General features: G+C 42.7%; 1 protein-coding gene across 2 annotated transcripts in view; it reads left to right on the top strand.

Moving 5' to 3' along the window:
* LOC138649047 (dentin sialophosphoprotein-like) overlaps window positions 1–12,550 on the top strand; it is a 95,511-nt gene extending 82,961 nt beyond the window's left edge. For both annotated transcript variants that reach the window (XM_069739131.1, XM_069739130.1), the window contains exons 6-8: window positions 5,209–5,322; window positions 5,408–5,448; window positions 11,437–12,550. In XM_069739131.1, coding sequence (XP_069595232.1) covers window positions 5,209–5,322; window positions 5,408–5,448; window positions 11,437–11,534 — 253 coding nt within the window. In that variant the 3' untranslated portion in view covers window positions 11,535–12,550. The remainder of the gene's footprint in view (window positions 1–5,208; window positions 5,323–5,407; window positions 5,449–11,436) is intronic.
* The last annotated feature ends 628 nt before the right edge of the window (window positions 12,551–13,178 follow it).

Raw genomic sequence — 13,178 nt, 5'->3', positions numbered from 1 at the left:
ATATATATATATATATATATATATATATATATACAGTACATGTGTTTGGTTTTTTTTGACACATGGATCCCTTGTATAGCCGTATGTCGGTTTTGCAAGCCTGCGAGAAAAACACGCACTACGGATGCCATACGGATTACATACGGAGGATGCCATGCGCAAAATACGCTGACACACCCTGCCTACGGAGGAGCTACGGACCACTATTTTGGGGACTTTTCAGCGTATTACGGCCGTAAAAAACGGACCGTATTTTCATACGCTGAGTGTGAAGCCGGCCTAAGGGTAAGTTGACACAGGACTTTTTTGCTGCGTATTTTTGCTGCGTTTTTTTATGCTAATTTTCAGCTGCTTTTTACAGTAAATTTAAACAACTCGTACGTAATTGGTTAGAGGGATTATACATAGACTGCTCACAGATATCCACCCTATATTAAAAATATCAACCTTTATTTAAACCTTAATAAATATCAACAACACACCAAACACCACAAGAAAGAAAAAGAACCAGGGGTGTGCCTACCCCTACACTGGCCTAGCTGAACCTACCTATTTGCGGAGGTTGGCACCCTAAAAACCTGCGCAGTGGCGCCCCCGCTCCTCGACGGCTCTCCCTGCTCACCCTATTGGGCCCTGTAGTGGCAGGGGGTGAGGAAGATGATGAATAGGCTGGTGAGAAAGAAAAGAGGTATGTATGTAGTATAGATGTCTAAATTGGTATTGTTTGTTGTAATGACTAGACTGATCTTATGAAGAAGATGCTATATTGTAATTATAGTTGTCCTCAGTCAATTTAGCTAATATGACTTGATGTAACAGCTAGACTAATATTCTAATAAAGCTGCTGGACTAGGGTAATACAGACCTTGTCAGTCCTTCTCTACAATAAACTATCTATACAAGAGTTTCTATGCTCTGCTCAATGTGGCCGGACATCTTATGGGATAATCCTATTAGGAAGATGACTTCGATTTACTACACCCTTGCAAATCCTAATATAAAAAGGTGTATTCAGAATATATTTAGAAGGAGATATTCTATATATCCTATGGCGTACTCTATATATAAACAGAGGCAGAAGATCCTATCAATCTAAATGTGTACCAATTTGTGTGATATTAATCCGCATACATAGGCCAGGAAAACACAATATATACATAAATCAAAAAAAGAAAACACCTAACACCTCTAAAACCAGTATCAAATAATATTGGTCAAATGGCAACCCAAGATATCATGTAGCCATTATGCCCCTTTTTGGATATTTAAGTCAACAAACGACTTCCAAGGCATATTGCCCATATATATTATGTACCAAGTTAAAGTGAATTACTCGACGCGTTTCCCCTCTTAGCCGAGGTTCATCAGGAGGAGGATGTAAACGAGGTACTTATCTTTATCACTGCAGATACAGGTCTAAAGGCCCCTTCACATTAAGCGACGCTGCAGCGATACCGACAACGATCCGGATCGCTGCAGCGTCGCTGTTTGGTCGCTGGAGAGCTGTCACACAGACCGCTCTCCAGCGACCAACGATGCCGGTAACCAGGGTAAACATCGGGTAACTAAGCGCAGGGCCGCGCTTAGTAACCCGATGTTTACCCTGGTTACCATCCTAAAAGTAAAAAAAACAAACACTACATACTTACCTTCAGCCGTCTGTCCTCCAGCGCTGTGCTCTGCACTCCTCCTGTACTGTCTGTGTGAGCACAGCGGCCGGAAAGCAGAGCGGTGACGTCACCGCTCTGCTTTCCGGCTGACCGACGCTCACAGTCAGTGCAAGAGGAGTGCAGAGCACAGCGCTGGAGGACAGACAGCGTTAGGTAAGTATGTAGTGTTTGTTTTTTTAACTTTTAGGATGGTAACCAGGGTAAACATCGGGTTACTAAGCGCGGCCCCGATATTTACCCTGGTTACCAGTGAAGACATCGCTGGATCGGTGTCACACACGCCGATCCAGCGATGTGCACGGGAGATCCAGCGACGAAATAAAGTTCTGGACTTTCTTCAGCGACCAACGATCTCCCAGCAGGGGCCTGATCGTTGGTCGCTGTCACACAGAACGATTTTATTAACGATATCGTTGCTACGTCACAAAAAGCAACGATATCGTTAACAATATCGTTATGTGTGAAGGTACCTTAATGTGAATCGATTCAATACAGTGGTCGGGACAATCCCCTGTCTCGGTGTGATGCCATGGAGCTGAACCGCCCGTATTCCCCTCTTATATAGATGCACTATCAACAGTGTAATGCACGTTACCATCTGCAACGCCGCACTTCCGGTTTCAGTCAGCGCCTGGAGATGACAGCATGAGTCGGCGTGCGTGTCAGGCCGGTGTGTCTTGGGACTGTGCGGTCCACCCCTCGCTAAGATGTATAATTGCCGACCATATGATGTGTAGGTGTCCGCCCCCTCATACTCAATATGCAAAAGTGGGGCGTATACCTGGCGGAGGCTACATGTCAGACCAAAGTGCACAGGGAATGTGCATTACACCCCTCGCTATGCTGAACCGCCCATGTGATGCGTAGGTATCCGCCCCCTAGTATAAAATACACAGAGCTGGGGCTAATCCGAGAGCGATATCTGTCAGACCATCGTGTTCAAAGGGTAATCCACCCCTCACTAAGGTATACCGCCCACATGAGGCGTAGGTACATAGAGATGGGGCTAATTAGAGAACGATACATGTCAGACCAACATATTAATGGAGTGTGCGGTCCACCCCTCGCTGAGATATACCGCCCATAAGAGGCGCAGGTGTCCGCCCCCTACTGCCCCATATGCAGATATAGAGGATACATTTATAAAATATACCGATTCATAACAACAAATAAATGTGATATGTGTGTACGTAGCCCTGATATAGATATTATTGATATAAAATGGACACGCATTTATTAAGTAAGTGGGTATAATATCGGAATATGCCGGCCTCATAAATAGAAGTGACGTAAGTACATATCTCATATATCAGCCAATTTAAAGAGAATGGATGACGCTAGTACCATTGAAGCTTGAAAATGGCCATGCTGACACTTAGTACGCTATATTTGAGTCGTAAATGCCCATCAATCTTCTTTTTACTCTTTTATACTTATTGATTTGGCAATGGGAAAATCGGGGAGGTTCACATAGTATAGCTCCATTAGATATCTCCCCACTCAAATCTTAGGAGGAGACAGGACTAGATAAATATACTCTACAGTGAGAGTGGATAGAGAACGATTTTTGGTCTTTCCGACCGGTATAGGGCCTAGGCTATAGATGTCTAGAGATTGGTGTATTATTTGATACTGGTTTTAGAGGTGTTAGGTGTTTTCTTTTTTTGATTTATGTATATATTGTGTTTTCCTGGCCTATGTATGCGGATTAATATCACACAAATTGGTACACATTTAGATTGATAGGATCTTCTGCCTCTGTTTATATATAGAGTACGCCATAGGATATATAGAATATCTCCTTCTAAATATATTCTGAATACACCTTTTTATATTAGGATTTGCAAGGGTGTAGTAAATCGAAGTCATCTTCCTAATAGGATTATCCCATAAGATGTCCGGCCACATTGAGCAGAGCATAGAAACTCTTGTATAGATAGTTTATTGTAGAGAAGGACTGACAAGGTCTATATTACCCTAGTCCAGCAGCTTTATTAGAATATTAGTCTAGCTGGTACATCAAGTCATATTAGCTAAATTGACTGAGGACAACTATAATTACAATATAGCATCTTCTTCATAAGATCAGTCTAGTCATTACAACAAACAATACCAATTTAGACATCTATACTGCATACATACCTCTTTTCTTTCTCACCAGCCTATTCATCATCTTCCTCACCCCCTGCCACTACAGGGCCCAATAGGGTGAGCAGGGAGAGCCGTCGAGGAGCGGGGGCGTCACTGCGCAGGTTTTTAGGGTGCCAACCTCCGCAAATAGGTAGGTTAAGCTAGGCCAGTGTAGGGGTAGGCATACCCCTGGTTCTTTTTCTTTCTTGTGGTGTTTGGTGTGTTGTTGATATTTATTAAGGTTTAAATAAAGGATGATATTTTTAATATAGGGTGGATATCTGTGAGCATGCTTTTTACAATACCAGCAAAACCTATGAGATTTCAGAAATCTCATGCTACCACATTGGTTTTTTGTTTGATCAGTATTTTGTGCTTTGCTGTGTTTTTTGGACATAGAGCATGTCACTTCTTTCAGCGTTTTTGCTGCGTTTTTTCACCCATTGACTTGAATGGGTGTTGAAAAAAGCGCAGTAAAAACGCAGGTATCATTATTTGCTGCGTTTTTGCTGCTGAAAATCCAAGGACATTAGCCTGGAAAAAGAGAAAAAAAAACGCACCAAAAAAAAAAAACACACCAAATACGCACCAAAAAACACACCTAAATTAGCATAAAAAACGCAGCAAAAATATGCAGCAAAAATATGCAGCAAAAAAGTCCTGTGTGAACTTACCCTTAATAGGCTCTCAGCTGATTTATGACCACAAATCACCTAAAAGTTGAATGTGCAGGAAAACAAAGAGTCTGTAAACGCCTAAACAGTCCAAAATTTGTCATTAAACCCAATTGTAAAAATGATTTTTACCCCAAAATACATGCATTTGAGTAAAAACAGAAAAAAAGTGTTCCCAAAATTTGACAACTCCGTAATCTTGTAAATAAAAATATGCTGATCATTTTCTGTGTGGGTTGTTCAATTGTTAATACAAAAGGAATATATCATTGAGCAAAAATTAGGCAAAGATGTTTTATTAACCTTGAATACAATAGTCAATGTTCAGTATACCTAAGGGTGCTTTCACATTGCGTTTTGCCACGCGTTCTTTGGTAACGTCTAGGCTTGTGTCCGCAAAACGGGATTCGGGCGAATGCGCCGATGGAGCAAATGCTTCATTTTCCGGCTCATATGCCTATTGGAGGCCGACACCCAGATATAGTAGACCGCGTCTGAGTGTCTTCCTCCAGTAGGCGTATAAGCCCGAAAATGGTGCACGGCAGAGCACATGTTCACTCTCTCGGCACCATTATAGTCTATGGTCTCGTTTGCGCCTACTCCAAAATTCTGTTTTGTGGTGGGTTCAGACGTAAGCCCCAAGCAGGTGGCAAAACACAATGTGAATGCACCCTTATAGTGAAATCTACTGCTTGTTAAAATGATCTGTTACTTTTTTTTTTTTTTTTAAATAGGCAACAACGAAAAAGATGCAGTGAGGATGGATCTATGGATTTACTTCAGCTGAATCCTGTTGAATCCAGGTCTTCATTTCCGGAACAGGAGTCTCCAGTAAGTCCTACTTCCAGGTAAGACAAATTTTGGTGCCTAGAGTAATTAGACAATTATACTGGATGAGATCTATCTGACCGAGTCTGTTTTTCTTTCCGGCAGACATACAGAAGTTGCATCTGTTATCAAGGCACCGTCAGAAGGTAATTTGGGGTTTTTAGGGCCCCACTCACATATTTTAAATGTTAATCCCAGATTCAACTGACTTTCACACTCAACAGAAAATCTTTGCACAGATTTCAATTGAAGTGGGCAATTGGAAAACTGCAGTCATGAAGTTTTCGCTCTTCCCAGCCGAGGCCTAGACCGGCTCTTCCCGGCCGAGACCTAGACCGGCTCTTCCCGGCCAAGACCTAGACCGGCTCTTCCCGGCCGAGACCTAGACCGGCTCTTCCCAGCCGAGACCTAGACCGGCTCTTCCCAGCCGAGACCTAGACCGGCTCTTCCCGGCCGAGACCTAGACCGGCTCTTCCCAGCCGAGACCTAGACCGGCTCTTCCCAGCCGAGACCTAGACCGGCTCTTCTCAGCCGAGACCTAGACCGGCTCTTCCCAGCCGAGACCTACACCGGCTCTTCCCAGCAGAGACCTAGACCGGCTCTTCCCAGCCGAGACCTAGACCGGCTCTTCCCAGCCGAGACCTAGACCGGCTCTTCCCAGCCGAGACCTAGACCGGCTCTTCCCAGCCGAGACCTAGACCAACTCTTCCCAGCCAAGACCTAGACCAACTCTTCCCAGCCAAGACCTAGACCAACTCTTCCCAGCCAAGACCTAGACCGGCTCTTCCCAGCCGAGACCTAGACCGGCTCTTCCCAGCCGAGACCTAGACCAGCTCTTCCCAGCCGAGACCTAGACCGGCTCTTCCCAGCCGAGACCTAGACCGGCTCTTCCCAGCCGAGACCTAGACCGGCTCTTCCCAGGCGAGACCTAGACCGGCTCTTCCAGCGCTGTTTCAGGTGATCGACAGGTCTCTCATATAGCAGGATTAGGTGAATGCTTCAGTTTGGACAGCATGAATCAGGTGACATGTTCCTTTTCAGAAAATACAATATAAAACTTAAAGTTTAGTTGTGGATCATACAATGGAACCCCAAGAATATTATGATTACAAACACCAATCTACAAGTAAAGCTACAGCAAATCCCTGATGTCTATGCTCCGCTGGGTGTTGAGAGCCTGATCATGTTTTTTTTAATTGTAATAACTTAGACCAATAACAATAATCATTTTTCAGCAATTGTTCTGCAAATTTTAAAGTATGTCATTTATCCAAAGGAATCTGTGCACCAAAAAAATGCAAATGAAACTACTTAAACATTTATATAGGATACTTAGATCCTATAAAAATATCAGCAGTATACATTTAGTGTTTTAGTGACACAGAAACCAACTTTTATTTTATATGCAAATAAGGACTCTTCTTTGCATCCTCAGCCATGGCCAAGTCCCAGAAACAACTTTTTTTTCAAGCATGTAATGGTTGTTCAAACTCACCTGTGGCAAGTAACAGGTGTGGGCAATATGAAAACCACACCTGAAACCAGATAAAAAGTGGAGATGTTGGCTCAATCTTTGCATTGTGTGTCTGTGTGTGCCACACTAAGCATAGAGAACAGAAAGAGGAGAAGAGAACTGTCTGAGGTCTTGAAAACCAAAATTGTTAAAAAAAATATCAACAATCTCAAGGTGACAAGTCCATCACTAGAGATATTGATGTTCTCTTTTAGACAGTGTGCAGCATAATCAAGAAGTTTACAAACCATGGCACTGTAGCTAATTTTCCTGGACGTCGACGGCAGAGAAAAATTTATGAAAGGTTTCAACTCAAGAATGGTTTGGATGGTGGATAAGCAGCCCCTATCAAGCTCCAAAGAAATTCATGCTGTCCTGCAGGCTCAGGGAACATCAGTGTCAGCGCGAACTATCCATCAACATTTGAATGAAGTGAAATACTATGGCAGGAGATCCAGGAGGACCCCACTGCTGACACACAGACATAAAAAGGCTAGACAGCAGTTTTTCAAAATGTACATGAGTAAGCCCAAATCCTTCTTGGAAAGCGTCTTGTGGACAGATGAGACCAAGATAGAGCTGTTTGGTAAAGCACATCATTCTACTGTTTACAGAAAATGGAATGGGGCCTACAAAAAAGAACACAGTACCTACAGTCAAATATGGTGGAGGGTCAAATATGATTTGGGGTTGTTTTGCTGTCCCTGGCACTGGGTGTCTTGAATGTATAAAAGGCATCATGAAATCTGAAGATTACCAAAGGATTTTGGGTTGCAATGCAGTGCTCAATATCAGAAACCTGGGTTTGCGTCCTAGGTTATGAGTCTTCCAGCAGGAGAATGACCCCAAGCATACTTCAAGAAGCCCCCAGAAATTAATGGAAAGTGCTTGAGAGTTCTAAAGTGGCCAGCAAGGAGTCCAGATCTAAATCCCATTGACCACGTGTAGAGAGATCTTAAAATTGCTGTTGTGAGAAGGCGTCTTCAAATATGAGAGACCTGGAGCAATCTGCAAGAGAAGAGTGGTCCAAAATTCCAGGGGAGAAGTGTGAAAAGCTTTGCGCTCCAGCTCCACCCAAAAAGTAATTCCTGATGCTGGCACTGGTGAGCGTGAGGACATAATCCTTCAATGCATGTACACGCAACGTTCAGTAGTGAACACTGTGTACGCGTGCTCGCAGTGCAAAGGCAGGTTTAAAGGGAAATGCACTGCAAAGTGGGAAAAAGAATCCAGATGCGTGAAAATTGCAAAAAAAAGTGCAATTCCACAATTGTTTTTTTTTTTTTTTTTATTTTCCATGTTCACTATATGGTAAACTTGAACTTTCAATATTATTGTCCAAGTCAGTACTAGTACGCAGATACCAAACCTTTTTTTTTTATTTAAGTGGTGAAGAAAAATTTGGAAAATTGTAAAAAAACATAAAAGTTTGCATGTGTCACCATTTTACAAGATCCGCATCATTTTTCATTTTCAAGACCTGAGGCTGTGTGAGGGTTTATTTTTTGCACCCTGAGCTATCATTTTTAATTATGCAATTTTGGGGGTAGATACAATGTTTTGATCACCTTTTATTGCATTTTATTGCAATGATGCAGCGGCCAAAAAAATCTAATTCTGGCATTGTATTTTTTTTTTCCTGTTGAGACGTTTATTTATCAGATACATTTATTTTTATTAGATTGGATTATTTTTTATTCTATATGGGGCAAAAGGGGGGTGATTTGAATTTTTTAAAATTTTATTTTTCATATTTTACTTTTTTGTATGTCGCTTTCTACTGTATTTGTTAGTTCCTTTAGGGGACTTGAAGCTGCGATCATCCGATTGCTTCTACTATACACAGCACTGCTATGAATAACAAAAATCATGGTCTCTTATGAACATCAACTAAAGGGCTCGCTGCCACCTGCGACTAAATCGGACGAAGGCAATCCGATGATGTTCTCGGTGGCGGTTTTTTTTCTCTGCTCCGATCAGATTGTGAACGGACGGGAAAATCTTGCTGCAGTTCCATACAAGATTTGGATCGCACGCACCCATATAAGTCTATGGGTGTGTGTGAAACATTGCACTGCACTCGGATATCACCCGAGTGCAGTGAGATTTCCGCCGACAGCAGAGGAGATGGAGAAATTATTTTCTCCGTCTCCTCCGCGGCCGTGCTGTGATTCTCTCATGTGATCAATTGGGGTCTGACATCCACAAAACATAGAAAAAAGACAAGACCAAAAGAACGGTATGCACTCCCAATCATAAAGGTCAATATAAACTTTAATGACACCTCGAAAAACAACAAACACACAAATATAAAACCATTTAAAAAGGGCCTAAGTATAGGACCAGTAGGCCCCACCCCTATACAATAATACAAAATATGGCATAGTGAAACAAAATCCCAAAGACAATATCATGAATGGCAAAATATGGCTACATAAAGTGTCCCTAATGCATAAAGTATAATGCAGTACTGATCTAACAAAACATGTGGCACAGAATTCTAACTGACCCGAAGGCACGGCTAAGAAAAAATCACAGTATACAATATATTTCAAATATACCAAAATATCAGAAAATATTTGCCAAAGAATGCACACATAATTACTGCCTGTAACAAATAAAAGGCATGTGCATACATTAATGGTACCATTTCAATGTGGATCCTGGCGCACCCATAATAAGGTGCAGCCTACAGACAAAAGGAACCCAAAATAAGGTCAGTACCATAAAACAACTGATACTACCAGAAAGATTGGAAGAGGCAGCGCCAGTGTTAACAGCTCAAGTCCGTACCCCAAAGTCAGTGGGACACACAGCCAAGTAAGGGGTGAGGCAAGAGCCCGGGCTGCACCTTATTATGGGTGCGCCAGGATCCACATTGAAATGGTACCATTAATGTATGCACATGCCTTTTATTTGTTACAGGCAGTAATTATGTGTGCATTCTTTGGCAAATATTTTCTGATATTTTGGTATATTTGAAATATATTGTATACTGTGATTTTTTCTTAGCCGTGCCTTCGGGTCAGTTAGAATTCTGTGCCACATGTTTTGTTAGATCAGTACTGCATTATACTTTATGCATTAGGGACACTTTATGTAGCCATATTTTGCCATTCATGATATTGTCTTTGGGATTTTGTTTCACTATGCCATATTTTGTATTATTGTATAGGGGTGGGGCCTACTGGTCCTATACTTAGGCCCTTTTTAAATGGTTTTATATTTGTGTGTTTGTTGTTTTTCGAGGTGTCATTAAAGTTTATATTGACCTTTATGATTGGGAGTGCATACCGTTCTTTTGGTCTTGTCTTTTTTCTATGTTTTGTTCATGTTACTTTACAGACCAGGTTTTGCACCCTATTTTCTGATCTGTGCAGAGGTGCACCCCTTATATATATATTTTCATTGGGGTCTGACATCCGGCACCCCCGCCGATCAACTGCTCTCAGTGACAGAGACTGAGGCCGTCGGAAACGTTCACTTGCAGAGCTGGCCGTCTTTTGATAGTGGCCGCGGCAGGGTACTACACATCCGCCTCCTGTTCAATTCAATAGGGTGTGACTGTGTAGTACCCTGCCGTGGCCACTACCAGAAGACGGCCTGCTCCGTAAATGAGCACTTCCGGAAGGCGGCCATCACTGAGAACAGCTGATCAGCGGGGGTACCATGTGTCGGACCCCATACCAATCAGACATTGATGACCCATACTAAGGAAAAGGTCATCAATGCTAAAGTAGTGGACAACCTCTTAAAAGTATTTTCTCAGGTTCACTGTTTTTCACCAGGAGAAAGAAAGACGAGTTTGTAACATGTCTATGAAGTTGTGACAAATATTACTATTATTATTATAGTGCCATTTATTCCATGGCGCTTTACATGTTAGGAGGGGTATACATAATAAAAACAAGTACAATAATCTTTATCAATACAGGTCACGACTGGTACAGGAGGAGAGAGGACCCTGCCCGCGAGGGCTCACAATCTACAAGGGATGGGTGAGAATACAGTAGGTGAGGGTAGAGCTGGTCGTGCAGCGGTTTGGTCGATCGGTGGTTACTGCAGGTTGTAGGCTTGTCGGAAGAAGTGGGTCTTCAGGTTCTTTTTGAAGGTTTCGATGGTAGGCGAGAGTCTGATATGTTGTGGTAGAGAGTTCCAGAGTAGGGGTGATACGCGAGAGAAATCTTGTATGCGATTGTGAGAAGAGGAGATAAGAGGGGAGTAGAGAAGGAGATCTTGTGAGGATCGGAGGTTGTAGGAAAGTACCAGGAGACACAGATGTATGGAGGAGACAGGTTGTGGATGGCTTTGTATGTCATGGTTAGGGTTTTGAACTGGAGTCGTTGGGTTATGGGGAGAAAGTGCAGGGATTGGCAGGGAGGAGAGGCCGGGGAATAGCGGGGGGAAGGGTGGATTAGTCGGGCAGCAGAGTTTAGAATAGACTGGAGGGGTGCGAGAGTGTTAGAGGGAAGGCCACAGAGCAGGGGGTTGCAGTAATCAAATATCATGTGTATCTTCTTGCTAAAAGTGAAGCAGTTTACAAAATGTTTGCCATATGTATAAATTAAGGCAATTATTGCAAATTAAAATTATTTTGATATCTTTCAACTTTCTGTTCCAGACTCAAGTGAAGAATTTTCTCATAATGAAAAGGAATCTGAAAAATCAAGTCCTGGCCGGTCAGACTCAGAAGACGATGTGCACTCCTTCTATGACTGACCTGTAACGCTGGACTCTTGCACTTCGTCTGTTCACCTTTTATCTGCTGTCTGCATTACGAACATACTGGTGAATGAATTCTTAATTCGAATTCTGAACTGTGGGAATCTCTTATGAAAGAGCATGTTTCTGGCGAAAGTCAGGCTTCTGTCCAACAAATGTTATAAGTTGCAAAAATGCATATATATGCGGTCTGTCTAGGTAAAAGTAGCTAGGATAAAAAATATGTTCCAACCCAACCTCTGCACATCTGGCCAACATGTTTTAAGTTAAAAAAGAATGCACAAGAATATGATTTCAGTTCCTAGAGATAAAGTTAAATTAAGAGGAACAATGCAATAATGACATGAAATAGTCTCCATATCAGGTGTGATGTCCCAGGGACCAGGCATTCTTCATGTGACAATGACTCGTCCAAAAAGACAATAGGTAATGGGTGCAGATGACCTGTCAATCAAGATTTTATGACTGCAGAGACTGGCTGAGAGAGAGGAGAGAGAGTCACAGGTGGAAAAGGAGATGGACACACAATGGTACATAGATAAGGGTCAACACAATGTCACCTTCAGCAGATCAACCATTGTATAGGAGGAGTCTGGTTATTACAAGGGGTTGAAAGGTATGGTGCCCCCATGTCTATGTTGTAGGACTATTCTGACTCCCAATGTCTGTGAACTTAAGAAGACAACTGTGAATTCTGTATTACTGTGACTACCAATACATAACATGTATTTATTTTTAATAGGAAAACTATATATGTTTGAAAATATGTTTGTCTCCAAGGGAAAAATAAAATAAATGAAAGGAACTGAACACCCAAGCCCAACATATCACCACTAGTGATGAGCGAGCATCAGATTGAATAACAAACAGACAATCCATGCGTGTGCTGCAGCTGTCTGACATGCAGTCTCTCGGTGACCCAAGCATTTTTTTTTTTCAAGCACACCGAAAATACTCGATTAGGACTCAAGCATGCTCCGATAACACCTTATCCGAGTACGCTCACTCATCACTAAGGCTACTTTCACACTAGCGTCGTGCACTGCACGTCGCTATGCGTCGTTTTGTAGAAAAAACGCATCCTGCAAAAGTGCTTGCAGGATGCGTTTTTTCTCCATTGACTTGCATTAGCGTCGCATTGCGACGCTTTGCCACACATCGCAACCGTCGTGCGACGGTTGCGCCATGTTGTGGCGGACCGTCGGCAGCAAAAAAATGTTACATGTAACGTTTTTTGCTGCCGACGGTCCACCATTTCCGACCGCGCATGCGCAGCCAGAACTCCGCCCCCACCTCCCTGCAACTCACAATGGGGCGGCGGATGCGCTGGAAAAATGCATCCGCTGCCCCCGTTGTGCGGCGCATTCACTGCTAGCGTCGGTACGTCGGCCCGACGCACTGCGACGGGCCGAGTACGACGCTAGTGTGAAAGTAGCCTAATCACCACGTATTTTCTCACATTTTCCATGTCTGTAGACTACACCGTTCTTATTCACATTATTAGGACTCGTTCCCACTTCTGTATGAAAACACAAGAAAAAAAATTTGCATTGCACTCGCACCTCTGTTAGTCAATGTGTCATCTGGAATCGAGCTGAGGAAAAAAAAAAAAAAATCACTCCGAAATCAGATGTGTGTGAG

The sequence above is a fragment of the Ranitomeya imitator genome, chromosome 9 (genome assembly GCF_032444005.1).
Source record: "Ranitomeya imitator isolate aRanImi1 chromosome 9, aRanImi1.pri, whole genome shotgun sequence".
NCBI classification, from domain to species: Eukaryota; Metazoa; Chordata; class Amphibia; order Anura; family Dendrobatidae; genus Ranitomeya; species Ranitomeya imitator.
The sequence above is the reverse complement of the archived record's forward strand: the minus strand, read 5'-3'. Positions and strand labels throughout refer to the sequence as shown.